General features: G+C 37.9%; 1 protein-coding gene across 1 annotated transcript; it reads left to right on the top strand.

The window, feature by feature from the left end:
* Positions 1-179: 179 nt before the first annotated feature.
* Positions 180-13,056, top strand: LOC114938080 (ubiquitin-conjugating enzyme E2 R2). The gene is made up of 6 exons (XM_029311823.2): positions 180-404; positions 650-1,480; positions 7,719-7,805; positions 11,698-11,795; positions 11,881-12,015; positions 12,728-13,056. The coding sequence occupies exons 2-6, from the start codon at positions 1,307-1,309 to the stop codon at positions 12,948-12,950; spliced, it is 717 nt and encodes a 238-aa protein (XP_029167656.1). The 5' UTR covers positions 180-404; positions 650-1,306; the 3' UTR covers positions 12,951-13,056.
* The last annotated feature ends 2,017 nt before the right edge of the window (positions 13,057-15,073 follow it).

The raw sequence follows: 15,073 nt of genomic DNA on the forward strand, positions 1-15,073 counted from the left end.
ATGTGTTCGACAGTTTGAACGTTCGTAAGTACGAATTTTAACTAGGGACATTTTCGTCCCCAGAAAATCAACTCTCCTATTGGTTATTAAACGTTGACGTACATTCATGAAATATGGGAGAGATGGAACATCTAGGTATCTAAGCTCTATGACTGAATTATTCTATCTGCTGCGTCAATGGCTGGTTTTATTGACGATTCCAACCAATCATTTCTTCATCCGAGGACATTCTACATCCGAGGATTATGAAAACGCTCCATTCGTCTTCGTCATCCGCGAGGTGAACGTTCTAATATTATCGAAGAAGATTCTCGAAGCGACCACGTGCAGGGTAATGAAAATGGGCTGCTGCTCGGCCAGTAGTAGAGTCACTCGAACCGATTCTCTCGAGCCGCCATTTTAAGGTAGTTTCAGTATTTAATTAAATTAATATAATACCAATTAATTTTTTTTTACACTCATACAGTTGTCAAGTATATTCAGAAAAAAAATTGAAATTTTAACATCGAATGACGTAACGAAATAAATCATAATAATGTGTTGCAAAAATATTATAATACATATTTATTAAATATTTTTCTCGTCCGTATAAAAAATGCATCGAGTTTCTCGTAACGAAAATATTTGATTTCCCTCTCGCTCCATACAGATCGAATCGACACGTATCGGAGTCGCTTTCCCAGAAAGAGGGCAGCGTCGCGGGGCGCGCTCCGTAAGAAAGTCGGCGTTTAAATCGAGCGACTCTATCCGAAGCGTTCGGCGCGCATGCGCGCCAGTCGGGCAGCTCGCTGACGCAGGGAGTACGTCAGCTGTTTTGTTAGAGCTCTCGGCGAGGAGACGTGCGTGCGTCCGTCGGAGCGTCAGGAATGGTGTTGTATCGTTGACTTGGTGGGGCATCCTTCTCTCGCGCAACTTGCGTCGTTGCACGGTAAACCGACGCGCTGTTCCTTTGTTCGTCGTGTACGCGCGCGTGAGAAAGACTGCGTGACGACGATTCTGCGTGCGACGAAGGAATCGCGAAACGCGCGCGCCTCCGTGTATCGTGTGCGTGCGTGTGTGTGTGTGTGTGTGTGTGTGTGCGCAGTAGTGTGCACTTGTATCGTGTAGTGCATTCGGTGTATGCGCGGGTGTCTGTGTGCGGGGGCTCGTGCTCGCCTCCGTTACTACGGAGTCACGCTTTAATACAGGAGAGGCCCCGTCCCGAACAAGAGATCAGCAGGTGCACGTTTTCGACGGTTTTCCCTTCGACGCGACAGCAATCGGGACGTTCTCGCCCGCTCGCGGAAGGATAGATCGAAGAGAAAACATGGCACAACCGACGAGTAGCGCGCTACGAGCGCTCGCCCTGGAATACAAGAGCCTGCAGGAGGAGCCCGTCGAGGGCTTCCGCGTCAAGCTGGTCAACGAGGACAACATGTTCGAGTGGGAAGTCGCGATCTTCGGCCCGCCCGATACTCTCTACCAAGGCGGATATTTCAAGGTACCGTCCACTGCTGTTTACAAGCTTTATCTGTATTGTTTCGCGTGTGTATTTACCAAGGGTATCGACGTCGTTCTTGGTTATGTCGGCTTACGACCAGCCGTTCCCGTTTCTCTCTCCTTCGTAACGGAATATGGATATAAAAAGACTTTGTCGATTTCAACGACGAGCATCGAGAATATTATATCGGTCGGTGTACCTATTTTATTACGGGAGAAAGAGAGAGAGAGAGAGAAACGACACTCTCCTTATCGCGGAAAGTACGTAAACAAAGGAGCACGAGCTCTGGTGGCTTTTAAAAATGTTGCGTGACGCGATTTTATATTTCAGTTTTCTCACGATAAAACGCGAATAACGCAAGTATGCGCTTTAACCTCGCGCATAATGTGACTCGATATTATTGACCATCGTTCCGGTTTGCCAGCAAATTCATACAGTGTTCGAGGTGAAATGACGCTATTTCCGATCCGCAACGCTTACGTACGATATTTATCGTGATAAATGACATATCCGACTCGAAATATACTACGTATTTTTGCTCGATTATCGAGCAAAAAGGCAAGAGAGGACAAAGTTCACTAATTATATTTACATTTTCAATGATCTCCCGTAAATCGATGACATAAATCGTAGTTAAACGATGCAAATTCTTAAAATAAATTGGATCGATACATTACTTTGCATCCTATCGAAAATCAGGTACCTACGTACTTCTAAAAAAAGCTATTTACCCATCTATTCATGGAGGTTCGAAGTCTTGTGAATATAGATCGCTACAAGATGTATGACAGTTTTGTAATATAACAAATTTGCTTGCATATACATAATTATGTCCTATTAAGATAATAATTACAGTTATCGCCAATAATTATATCAACTTTATCTAGTTATCTAATCATCGACGATTTTATCATTATCTTAATAGGGTATTCGAATAGTTGGCGACAATAGTTATCTGCGTCCAACATCTCGTCGATAAGGCAAAGAATAGAATAGAGTTTTATTATCGCCTAATACTTTCTCACAATGCGGAATTTCGAGTTCGCCGCGTATGGTCGAGCAAACTCGTTTGTCATCCTTGAGCTTTTCAATGTTTATCTCGGAAACTTTGGCATTCCTCTGACAAGAGAGAATCGTGACAATCATAAAGCGCGAAGTCATTGAGACTACCTTGACCGGCGAAGTGACAATTGTTGGCAATAGATATATTTTCCCGTTTCTCTCTCGTTCGTTCGACTTAAATTTTATTCTTCCGCGCAGTAACATCTGACGAAATTGGAGATCAAACGACGTAATAATTCGACAAATTTCGAAGCTTTAATTTGAATCGTGTACAGTCACGCTCGAAGATTTGCATATCGTGGTAGGAGAAAAGGGAGAAAAAAGTTTGGCGTAATTTTTCTGACGTCATGTGGCAAACAAGGAGGAAACGAGGTTTTTAAACCGACCAGGTTAAACTGACACGGGCAGCGGAATGAGCAGTTTTCTGCCATTGCCGTAGAGTTTTTGTTTTGCATGTCCTGTCTAAGTGTCCGCTTTCTAAACCACTCTCTGCCTCGTCGTGAACGCGAGTGAACGCCTATTCACGTAACGCAATGTATCTTCCCACAACGTAACCACTGGTAACGAGCGTCGCGCGTGTTTCTTGTAAAACCGCGCGTATATATGTACATGTGAAATTGCCTTCTCCGCGCAATTTTACATGTGGGTTATATTTCGAAAGACTGCGTCCACCGCCGTGGATTAATCCGTTAATCCACGCTTTATACCGTAATCGCGTTATCCCTTAACCGGTGGTTGCTCGCGCAGTCGTGATGCGCTCAGGTAAACAATCGCTTTCATCTTATGCCGCGTTTGAAGTATACCTTCGTGAATGAATAACTTTCCGTAGCTGCGTATTGTCGAGAGAGTACGAGACGATTCTCTCTTTCTTCTCTCGGACATTCCCTCTTATTTATAGCTTCTCCCTCTGATCAATTTCCCAGAAAAATTTTTTCATTGCGAAAATTTTCGCAGATCAGATGTCGTAATATATATTCTTCGAATTGCGAGCTAATTTTTTTGTTGTCGCGAGCCTTATTACGGATGAATTATAGTTGATAGATAACGTTGTATAGCTATGTGAACGTAACTGTGACGCAATCGAGGCTTATCAAAATCGGAAGAGAGCGTTGCATCGCGACGCGTGCCGGCAATACGAATGCAACGATAAATGAATTGTGTATGCGCGCAATCTGATCGGATTACGCCGTCTTCATCCATTTTTAATGATCATTGCCTCTGTTAAAGTGAAACGGGGAATTTCGAGAGCCGCTTTCGGACTCTCTTTGCGATCATATAGGTATATATATGTATATGTTCGAGGTTTAACGTATGTAGGTATAGACTCTCGACCCCATCCAAGACATCGGCATCATCTCTCATTTTCGCGTTTTAATGGCACTGTGCGCGAGATTGGCTCTTATATTCGTTCGATCGTAATATGTTTTTACAAGGAGATCACGTTCTATTTATCAGAAAGCCCCTTGACCAGAATTTATGCACGGCTTCGCGATAAAAGGCGAAGAGCGCAACGCGCCGCTTGCCAAGTTACATAAAATGCCATCGCGCGTTGTCTCGATTCTATTCCTGGGTGCAGGCAGACCCTACCGATCGGCACGGCCAGACCGACTTTCACCTAATCTCATTCCGTTTAAGACGAACGTGCGCGCCGATCCGTCTCGTCGCTGCACGAAAAGTCGATCTGAAGTCGTTGGCGACTTCGTCGCGTCGTGTCATTTTCCACGTCTCACGCGACTCGGACTTTATCCTTTCACTTTGCGAAGACTTGGTGAGCGCGCGGTCGAGTATCAGGAATTTTTCGCCGATTATACAACTGCTAAATCGATAACCGATGCAGAAATTATAAGAAGAAACATGATTGCCTCTTTATTCCTTCCTATAATTTCGATAAAATGTTTGCTCTGTAAATCGTATATTCTTATATGATAGAAAAGAAGGTAATTTCTTGTACAAAAATATATCGAAAATGTCGCAGAAATAAAATCTTTTCATTTTCGAGAAAATTGATTAAAATTCTTAGTAGAAAAATAAAATGTATCTTGAATTTTTTAATTATGTAACACTACACACTTTCAGCAATATCTCTTAATATCTTAAATCGTTTTATTAAATACTAAACTTTAATATTTATGTAATAATTGTTATTGAGACGAATTGGATAATATATGACACAAGGTTATTAGAAGCTATTCGAATTTTAAAAGTTTACAGAGCAAATACATTATTAATTTTCCAAGTTTTAAAGTCAATTTTAAACTCGAAAATAAAGCCTCGTATAAAAGAAGATATTTTTTTAGCTATTCATATATTTCTTAACTCATTCTGTATACCTTACATATATGTTGATTTGCTAGAAAAAAGTTATTTTCGTTTTTTCTTTTATTCCCATAAATTGTGAAATAAAGTTACTGAGAAATAAGTTATAAATTAAAAAGCCAACTTAACGAGCTGATTAATTAGGTGTTAACAATTTATTCTAAGTCATGAAAATAATACAAATGATAATTAGTAAACGTTTTGACTGTACGACAGTCTTTATCAATACAAATATCGCTTTGCTAACATATATCCATAAATCAAATAATTATATATATACAGCATCCTGACATTGTAATTTACATATATTGAGTTTGCTTCTTACAAAGTATACATTGTTTATAATGTTTTTCAACAAGAAATATTTTAAAGAATTTTTATCGTCTCGACATAGATGTAAGTGATCACTATCTATTTAAAAATCAAAGATCCCATATTCAGGCTAACACATTATTTATTTCACAGCTCATTACATATCATTATTACATTATGGATTACAAAATTAGACGTTTATTTAAAAAGAACTACAGAAATCTGATGTTCGGGGTTAGGCTCTTGAACGACTAATTCAAACGATCAGCCGTAATTCAAGCCAACAATTATAATGTGTTATACTGCGTTGTTCATTTTATAAGTCTATATATTTTACATGTATGATATAAGTTCTGTCTTTCCAAATTATTTGATTTATGATATGTTAGCAAAGCGATATTTGTATTGATAAAGACTGTCGTACAGTCGAAACGTTTACTAATTATCATTTGTATTATTTTCATGACTTAGAATAAATTGTTAACACCTAATTAATCAGCTCGTTAAGTTGGCCTTTTAATTTATAACTTATTTTAATTTTACACGAGCCGAATTTTATTTCTCATTATATATATTTACTGAGAAATTTTTACAAATTACAGATTATACGTCGCTATAGATATGTAAGATATAATTTTATTTGTGATAATATTCAAATGAATAGAACGAAGAATTTTTAAATTATCATAATTATCGACTCATGAAAATGTATGATGAATAAATGAAATTGAACACAATGAATCGGATTTTAAACGAAAGACTGATATGTATGTGAGTCTCTGATTTATCGTCACATACGCTTCGATTCGATAAACTTTTTAATAATAATAACCTATCGCCAAGAGAGGCGATAATCAATTATACTTTCTTTAAAATACGTATTTCAACATTATTTCTAAATTAAATTATCGTACAATAATTTTCGAGCGACAGTCTCGTTTGTAAAAGAAAACGTTCGATCAAATTGATCAGGCGTGACTCGATTCGATAGTTTCAAAAGTCGCCATCTAGCTCGTGTTACACAACGTCGCGTTACGATGACCAGCAGTGCTTATTGTCAAAGTAGGTCGCGAAAATTTGTAGGTCACACGGTGGAGTTGAGACGAAAGACGTCGAGGTGATACTTCCATGTCGGAGCAATCCTTGAAAATCGTGAGATCTTTCTTGCGCTAAAAAAAGCGACTTTTGTACACGTGTAATATACATATGAAACCTCGACCTATGAAATCTCTATGTAAAAATAGAAAGCCCGCATTATGGACAATTCTCAGAATATTCCAATATCATGACAATGTCGTGCAAGATCGCGCGCTGATAGTCGTGATCGATATTGCGGTATCGCATCGGAAAACTCGATGCGTTACTTTTACACATCATATCCAGAGCTGACTGGAATATATCGGTAAATAAAAATTACTAGACGAATAAATTAATTTTTCAAGCGGAGAAAAAAAATCGTAGCGAAAGTGGCGTTTATTATTGATCGCCGGGGGTACGAGAGAATAAAAAAAATTTTCCTTTCAGCATTGAACCGTCAGTTTATTCCGCTCTATTTGGACGAGAAAAAATAGAGAAAGATCGCCTCGTGGGTAACCGAAATTTCGGAGCGACGACGTCTTAGCTCGCGGACGTGGACCATTTCGAGTAGAATTTTCGTGACACCGTGAGTGTGTAGTCACAGTAGAAAGTAGGTTAATTCTGGAACGCGGTTATCCCGGAGGACGAGGTGGATATTTGGGCCATGACCAGGTCGCGATCAATATAGCGTCCCGACAGCGAAGCCTGCATCGAACAACCAGACGCCCCTTTCGGAATGGAAATCGATATCGTCGCGGCCGCATCCAGGGAGAGAGAGAGAGAGAGAGAGAGAGAAAGAGAGAGAGAGAGAGAGATTCTGAATCCGATCGAAATGTCGAATCTCATCTCGACGTCGCGTTCCCGATCTCCTCTTTTACATCTCTCGCCTCTGTTATCTCGGCTACGCGCTAGACGGCCATGTTGCTCCACTTTCGCAGCATCGAAGAGAAGAGAGTCCGATGTTTTTATTCGTGGATTATGCAGAACGGCTCGCTTCTACCGCATTAATTCGATCGATTTTTTGTCACTCTTTTTTTATATCAATGTAAACATTTCTCGTTTGCGAAGAAGCAAGGGAACGTTGTCCATCGCAATTTTTCCACTTTGTATTTCGCATCTTCGATTAACAATTTATACCTGAAATTATAACGAGGAGCGTGAGCACTCGTTCGATGAAAGGAACCAGTTTTTCTGAAGACTCGTATAGACGGGTATGAAAATCGGCATAATTTCGACGGGTTCGAATTTTGAGACAGAAGCCGTTTTCCCACGTTTGATTCGTTACAATGGCTAGGTAATATATACATATATTCTTCTCTTTTTTTTTTCTCTCGCACGTGTGTCGCGGATATTGAACTCGACACGAAATGATTACAACGGTGGTTCCCCAATCCTCGGGATAATACAATATACGCGTGGGTGTCCCGAGTTGTGTATGATTGACCGACGTTCGATTTTCTTTATGTTCCAGGCACACATGAAGTTCCCGCCGGATTATCCGTACAGTCCACCGAGCATTCGTTTCATGACAAAAGTTTGGCACCCGAATGTATATGAGGTGAGTGAATATATATACGGGAATTATCGATCTCCCTCTCCCTGTTTCGACCCTTTCCTCGCCGTGGTGTATACGTGCGTGTCCTTCCCTTGCGTCCCTTTTCCGTTCATCCCGTCTCTCACCCCGCCTCTCACCATATAACGACCGTCCCGTTCTGTCTGTGTCCGCCTCTCTTTATCTTCCACCCTCCGCCGCCATAGCTTTTACAACCATCAGCTTTTACATCGTCACTTTCAGCGCTTGTGAAACCATCCGGGTCGTCCGAACCCTCCGGCCGGTCCTCCTCATCGAAACGCGAACGGCGAAAAAAAAAAAAAAGAAAGTAAAAACAGTCGACTCGAAAAATTGCGCGTTGCGTAGTAGTTTCTCGTACGAGGTTGCATTTATATTGACGTTCCCGGAACGTCCGGCCGCCATCCTATATATATTTACTCTCGCGGACTCGCATCGTCACGTCGCGGATGTTTGACGTTTGTAAAACCCTCCGTGGTTCTCTCTCCCGTTCTTTTGCGCGTACATCCGCCGACGTGCGAATTCGCGGGACGATTTAACGAGGAACGAGTCCGACCGCTCTGATAACTCGCGTGAACTTCCTTCGAGGAAGCGATCGTCGTGCGTTGTTCACCACTTTAAAAGTATGAAAGCACGACGATCGTTTGCTACACGCACACACGAGTACCGTATCGCGCTGTTTAAATCTCGCTATTATTTATTCTCCTATCAGCTGATTGTCATCTGTATTATCAACTGATAGGAGAATAAATAATGCGAGATGTCGTGAATGAAATTTCTCTCGGGATACGTTTCCATTTTATAATTAACATTATATTTTAAGATGATTATTAAAAAATAGATGATAGTACAGATGACAATCAGCTGACAGGAGTAGCGAGACTAGTTTGTCATCTGTAAAATGAAATATTAATTATAAAATGGAAACAATTACAAAAAAATTCAACTGAGAATCAGCTGATGGGGGAATAAATATTAGCGATGACTGACTTGTCATCTGTAAAATATTAATTACATAAAACAGACACAATTCAAAAAAATAATATAGATGACAATCAGCTGATAGGGGAATAAATAGTAGCGAGACTATAGCTTGTTATCTAAGATAAAACGTTGATTATAAAAGGAAAAAGAAGTCTCTTGAAAGAAGTTTCATTTATGAGATCTTTGGGGAACAGAGTAATAAGCTAAGAAAAAAAAACTTGTCCCGCGAGTGCGATTAAAGTATCAAACTTTCGCGGACGAAGGAAAGGAAAATTTCTCTTTCGAGATCGAGATAATCGTCGAGCGAGAATGTATTTATTTCCGCGTTCTTCTTCTTCTTGATGTATATTAACGATCGTATCATTTTGCGTTCGCACAGAACAGAAGTATCGCATTCTCATACGCTTATCGACCTCGCTCGCTGTGTTTGTCGCATCTCCTGCTCGCCGTTCGCCGTATATGACCCTTCGGAGGCTAGCGAAGCGAAGTCAATGACCGTCGAAAGCCCGTGTGGACATCCGTGTCCACTCGCCTGTCGACGATAGGGATGGCGACAACGGGAACGTGTTATAAGTAACGAGGCAAACGCGAGCACCTTTTTTTTTTTTTATTTTTATTTTCAAGTTCCCCGGCCCCATCGAAGAGAAGATATTAGAGTTTACGGATAAATTATTTTCTCTCTCGGTATCTCTCTAGCTATAACATACTAGATATAATATGCTTATAGCACGCATATATATGATATGAATACATAGTAGCGAAATAAAATAGATGACGTATATTGTAAGAAAATGCAAACGCGAATGAAATGTTTGTAAATAAGTTGTCGGTAAAGAATGCTTTAAATCGTTAAATTGCAAATTCTTTGCTCGATTCTTACATGTTATTCGAGTATATTTTCTTGTGCTTTGTGCGTATTACATTAGTATATCAACTTCCTCCTATCTCGATTCAAAAGCCCAAAACGGTTGACCTGTTTGCCAATCGATTGATAAGCCGAACGGCTTGGTCTTACATAACTGTAATTATTATTCATCGTAAGCACCAATATTATTATAAAGTCTTATTTCCATTATTGTATTATAATATATTCAAGACGCTAAGAGGCGTCTATTTGATATTCCTATATATCAATATACATTTAGGTTCGAGAGATACCTAGTGAAATTTGGTTCTATTACATTCTATATATATATATATATATATATAAAATATATAATTACAATCCTTTATACGTGAAATGTGATCATAATAAAGCATCAACTGCGAAGTGAAAATACAGCGATCAACGGGACAGACTGTAAAGGAGTAACTCTCTCTCAATTATACAAAGGAAATTAATTATGCGCCTTATATCTCGCTTTTTCTATCCCGTCACGCGAAATTTTATTTCGATGACAATCTACGCATTGCGCAAATCCTCGAGGAAACAGTATCTACTTCGATATGTAGAGGCGTGTTTCGCAATCGAAACAGATCGTTGTAGAAAGGTTACCCGGTATATACGATATGTACAGCGCCTTAACGCGTATACAATTCGTTCTTCTCGCAGGCCAACTTTCCCCGTCGTGAAATTCATATTATTTATACGTATGTGAGTGCCGCCACATTACGCGAATCTTCTTCGGTCTGCGACTATGCGCAAACAATCGTCGACGATGTATATAGATAGTATGGAATATCGCATGCAGACAAAGAATAAGACACTGTCTATATAACTTCGTACATAGAGACTATATGGAAAGTAATTTTACATCAAATCATTAAATAGCGCGATTCCAAGTCGGTAATAAAAATAGATATAAAGATGGAAAATTAAATATAAATAAATTTGTATAAATTAAATCTAAATAAATTTTGTACAAGTTAAATATAAATCAATTTTATATTTTTTTTTCAAACTTTTTTATGCCAGAAAAGAAGATAAAAATTCGGAAAAATAGATTATGTGTTCTTGTCTTTCTCTAGATGCATCCGGAGCTCCGCCGATTGCAATAAGCGCGATTCTTCCGTGCGTCTTTCGGTCTCTCTTACATACAAATATACATGCGCGAACACAGCGATGCCTATCGCTGCCGGTCGTGTCAAGTGCCGGGCGTTTACTCGAGGAGCTCGCCTTCGCCTTCGCGGTTTATTACGAGGTGTTCGAAGCGCCGAGCCACGGTGAAACCACGATGCGCCTTGTCCTACTTGCCGAACGTCTTCGCGCAGGAGAGATAGAGGCGATCTTATGAGGAAACGTGCGCGAAGAGACCTCGGATTTTTTTTTTAACAAGCTTTGAATGTGTGCAGAGTTCCTTTTCTCTCGTATATTTCTTCGTCGCAGCTTACGTCTTATATTTTAATTTTTTTTATACAGGATTTTCACGCGTCAACATGTATAATTGCAGCTTTAGAGATCATCTCGGACTTCTCGTTTCCAAGTTGTTAACGTGAATCGCGATGTTCTCGGTGATTTTCCTGTATATATATGACCAAAAAGATAGGTACCACGTCCTTCGAGTAACAATGTTTTTTTAGAGGCAACGAACGTGGAAGTACTGAGGTCGAATTTTGGCTCTTCTTAATATCTCTCTCTTCGAAAAAAATTATAATAAATTTAATACATTTAAATAGAAATTAAATTATACATGAATGTCTTTTTAATAAGACGAAGCGCTAGTCTTTTGTCCTCTTAGGTCTTGAACAGTTGTTCAGTATATATAAATCCGACGAGAGTAAACAAGCGTGTGTACAATGCGATGAGCAAAAACTTCTGAAAATAACATGCGTGAGTTTCGTTTCGTCGCGTAACGAAACAAAGCGACCGATGCAATATTGGTTGCGAAGAGGAGAAAAGGCGTGCGGTAAAAATGTTAAAAGAATCGATATTGACGGTCTTTCTTTTTCTGTGCAGAACGGTGACCTGTGCATATCAATCCTGCATCCACCCGTAGACGATCCACAGAGCGGCGAGCTGCCATGCGAGAGGTGGAATCCAACGCAAAATGTCAGGTAAATATCGCAAAACAAAAAAAAATTATCTACGAGCTATAGTCTTTCTGAAACTCTTATGATGATTAATCGATTTTGGTATCAGAACTATCTTGCTATCGGTGATCTCGTTGTTGAACGAACCCAACACATATAGTCCTGCCAACGTGGATGCATCTGTCATGTATAGACGTTGGCGTGATTCCAAAGGGAGAGACAAAGAATATGAAAATATCATAAGGTAAGACGTCGTCAATAGTGCCGTTGCGTGACGTCATGCGGTCGCAGAGAACTTTGCGCGAGTTTTCGTTAGAATTACATAGCCAAATTGGATTTGTAATAGCGTATTAAAAGCTATATTATATGCGAAAACGCGCACGAGTTTATCGGTAACAAATGTGCACATTTAAACATTGAAAGTCATAAATCTATCTGAGAAAATTATTATTGTTTATTTTTAATTATATAATTAAGATAAAAACCGTTGTTTTTTTAAACATTGATATAATTTTAATATATGATAACTTGCATATTGTAAACGATACACGTTGGACTTTGCTAAAATAGCTTTTTCTTGTAATTAAATTACATAAATTATTCATTCAGTTATATGTTAATGTGAATAATTAAAGTTATATCACTAAAAATACATATGAATTTAATCCTATATAAAACGTAAGAATATATAACGGATATCGAATATATGACGGAGATCGATAAAGGCAGTGTGTTATTTGAAAAACTTTAAAAAACGTCAAATCTTGTTTCTAATTATATACTGTATTTAGAAAAATTGGAAACGTTTTTCTAATTTAAGAGAATATTCTAGATAAGTTGATTCTATTTCGTCTGTAATTTTTTTTTTTTTTTTTAAGTTTCGCGTGCATTGGTCTCAACAAGTTAGGTAGGTATTTTGTCAATATATATTTTGTACATATTTTCTATTTATATAGGAAACAAGCCCAAGCTGCCAAGATGGAAGCCGAAAAGGAAGGTATTGTCGTACCCGTAACTTTGGAAGATTACTGCATAAAGACTCGAGCGAGGCCAGCTGAGCAACAGCTAGACATGACGGACTTCTACGATGACGAGTATGAGTTGGATGACGACGAGGACGAGCAGCTAAGCGCAACGGATTACGAGGATGGCGACGATAGTGGCAACGGAGAATCGTGATCCATTTCTTAAATAATATAATAAAAACCCGAACCGCTAATTATTATTATTATATATATATATCAGTTCTGTATAGATTAATAAATTAACGAGCTTCTAAACCGGATGATCTCTCTCTCTCTCTCTCTCTCTCTCTCTCTCTCTCTCTCTCTCTCTCTCTCTCTCTCTCTCTCTCTCCTCTCTCTCTCTCTCTCTCTCTCTCTCTCTCTCTCTCTCTCTCTTCTCTCTCTCTCTCTCTCTCTCTCTCTCTTTCTTTCTCTCTCTCTCTCTCTCTCTCTATTTTTCTTCTTTCAGGATGCGCTACAAAAATTAAAGTAGGCATTCTCTTGGCAAAAGAACCAAGAATTCCAAAAACGATGTAAATAAAGAATTACATACGTCTTTCTTAAGCCATCGTCAATTATAATACGTTTCTTTGAAGCGAATCGATTTCGTTACAGTCTGTTATAAGTTTTTATTTTTTGTATAAAAAATAAAGAAAATTGAGATAATCATATAAATCTATGTACTACTTGTTTTCATAATTTTTAAGTTCTATTATGTGAAATGATGCGAATTGTCTGCTTATCGATGGTTTATGAAAGATAATGTTTCTTAACTTTCGCACTGCTGAAATATTTATAGAATATACACTGAAAATTCGACCACTTATATAATAAATTTTTATTTGTTTTTATATTTTGTTATGTTTAAAAAATTTAAATTATATCTGCATTGTGTTTATATATTATAATTATGTATATGTTACAAATGTGTCATAAAAAACTTCCTTTTACGAAGAGAAATTTAGAAGACACAAGACAGGCATAAGAAAATTAAGAGTAATCTCAGATAAGAAAATGGTCCAATTTTGGCAGCGCAAGAGTTAAAAAGAGAAAAATTAGAGGATTAATAATATAATATAAGAGTTGTATGAAATTATAGAGAATTCCGTGTTTACAAGCTCTTTAACTTAAGCAATATGTGCTACGGTATGGATATAAGTACTATGAATATATAGGAGCACTTTGCTTGTTGTGTTGTGGCTGGCACTTGAATCTTTCAAATAGAAAATGGACCAATTGATTTACCTTGCAATTAAAAACGTTCGATAATAAAAATGATCATATGTATGTACTCTAAGTACACATTCGACTTTATATTGGGCATCTAGTTTCACGCCATGTGCAAAGTTGTAAATGGTACATCAATTGATCCTAAATGTAATACTTGCATCTAAAATTTGCATTGAATAACAAAAATTTGCGTTTTGTTTTGGACAATTATTTATTATAATGTAAACACGTAAATCGTATAACGAAACCTTGTCAGGAGAGAAGAATTCAATATAGGAGTAAGAGAAAAAAATAAGCTGCCGAAGAAGAGACCTGTTAAAAATTATTAATAATAAATTTCGCCTCTCTCACATACTCTCTAGAATCTATATTATTGATAATCGTTAATTATAATTATTTGTATATGAACGTGCATACATATATCGAGCGTCGATGTAATAGTTTCGATATTTTTGCCTTATGGATTTGGCTGCAATTATAAAGTGAAATTAACAATAATATATTAATTATCTCTTCGCGAGTTTATAACGACAAACCTAATTATAGCTCTTAGAAACGGATAACAGTTTTGCTACAAACATTTTAATTTTAATTGCGAATAACACTATAAGTGTCTTGAGAAACATAACTTCTGATGAAGCTTATACGCGCATAATATTACAGCCACAAAGTTACTTTAGCTTGTGATTTTCTTTAGAGGATCTCTTCTTATTAAATATGATTTTTTCACGAGAGAATAAAGCTTTCCAGATAAAATTGGTTAAATGTAAGCTTATCACTTAAGTAAGAAGGATATATCGGATACAGCTAATCGACTCTGTGGTAGTGTATCTGTGCTCGTATGACTGAAATTGTAAATAGTACATGAAACTCAATTTTAAAGACATGAAATATAATAAGTGGTACTCTTTTACTTATTTCTTTATTAGCTATTTCATTGAAAGACCAAGAGGTGGGATGTTGAAAGTGTTTAAACGATAAAATAAAGATAAAAGAACATTTAAATTTCACTATAGCGTCTAAACATACTCTGCGCTTGTAGTAGTATCGTAGCTAAAGTATAACTAT

Source organism: Nylanderia fulva, unplaced genomic scaffold (genome assembly GCF_048542155.1).
Source record: "Nylanderia fulva isolate GAGA-0341 unplaced genomic scaffold, ASM4854215v1 Scaffold21, whole genome shotgun sequence".
Taxonomy (NCBI): Eukaryota; Metazoa; Arthropoda; class Insecta; order Hymenoptera; family Formicidae; genus Nylanderia; species Nylanderia fulva.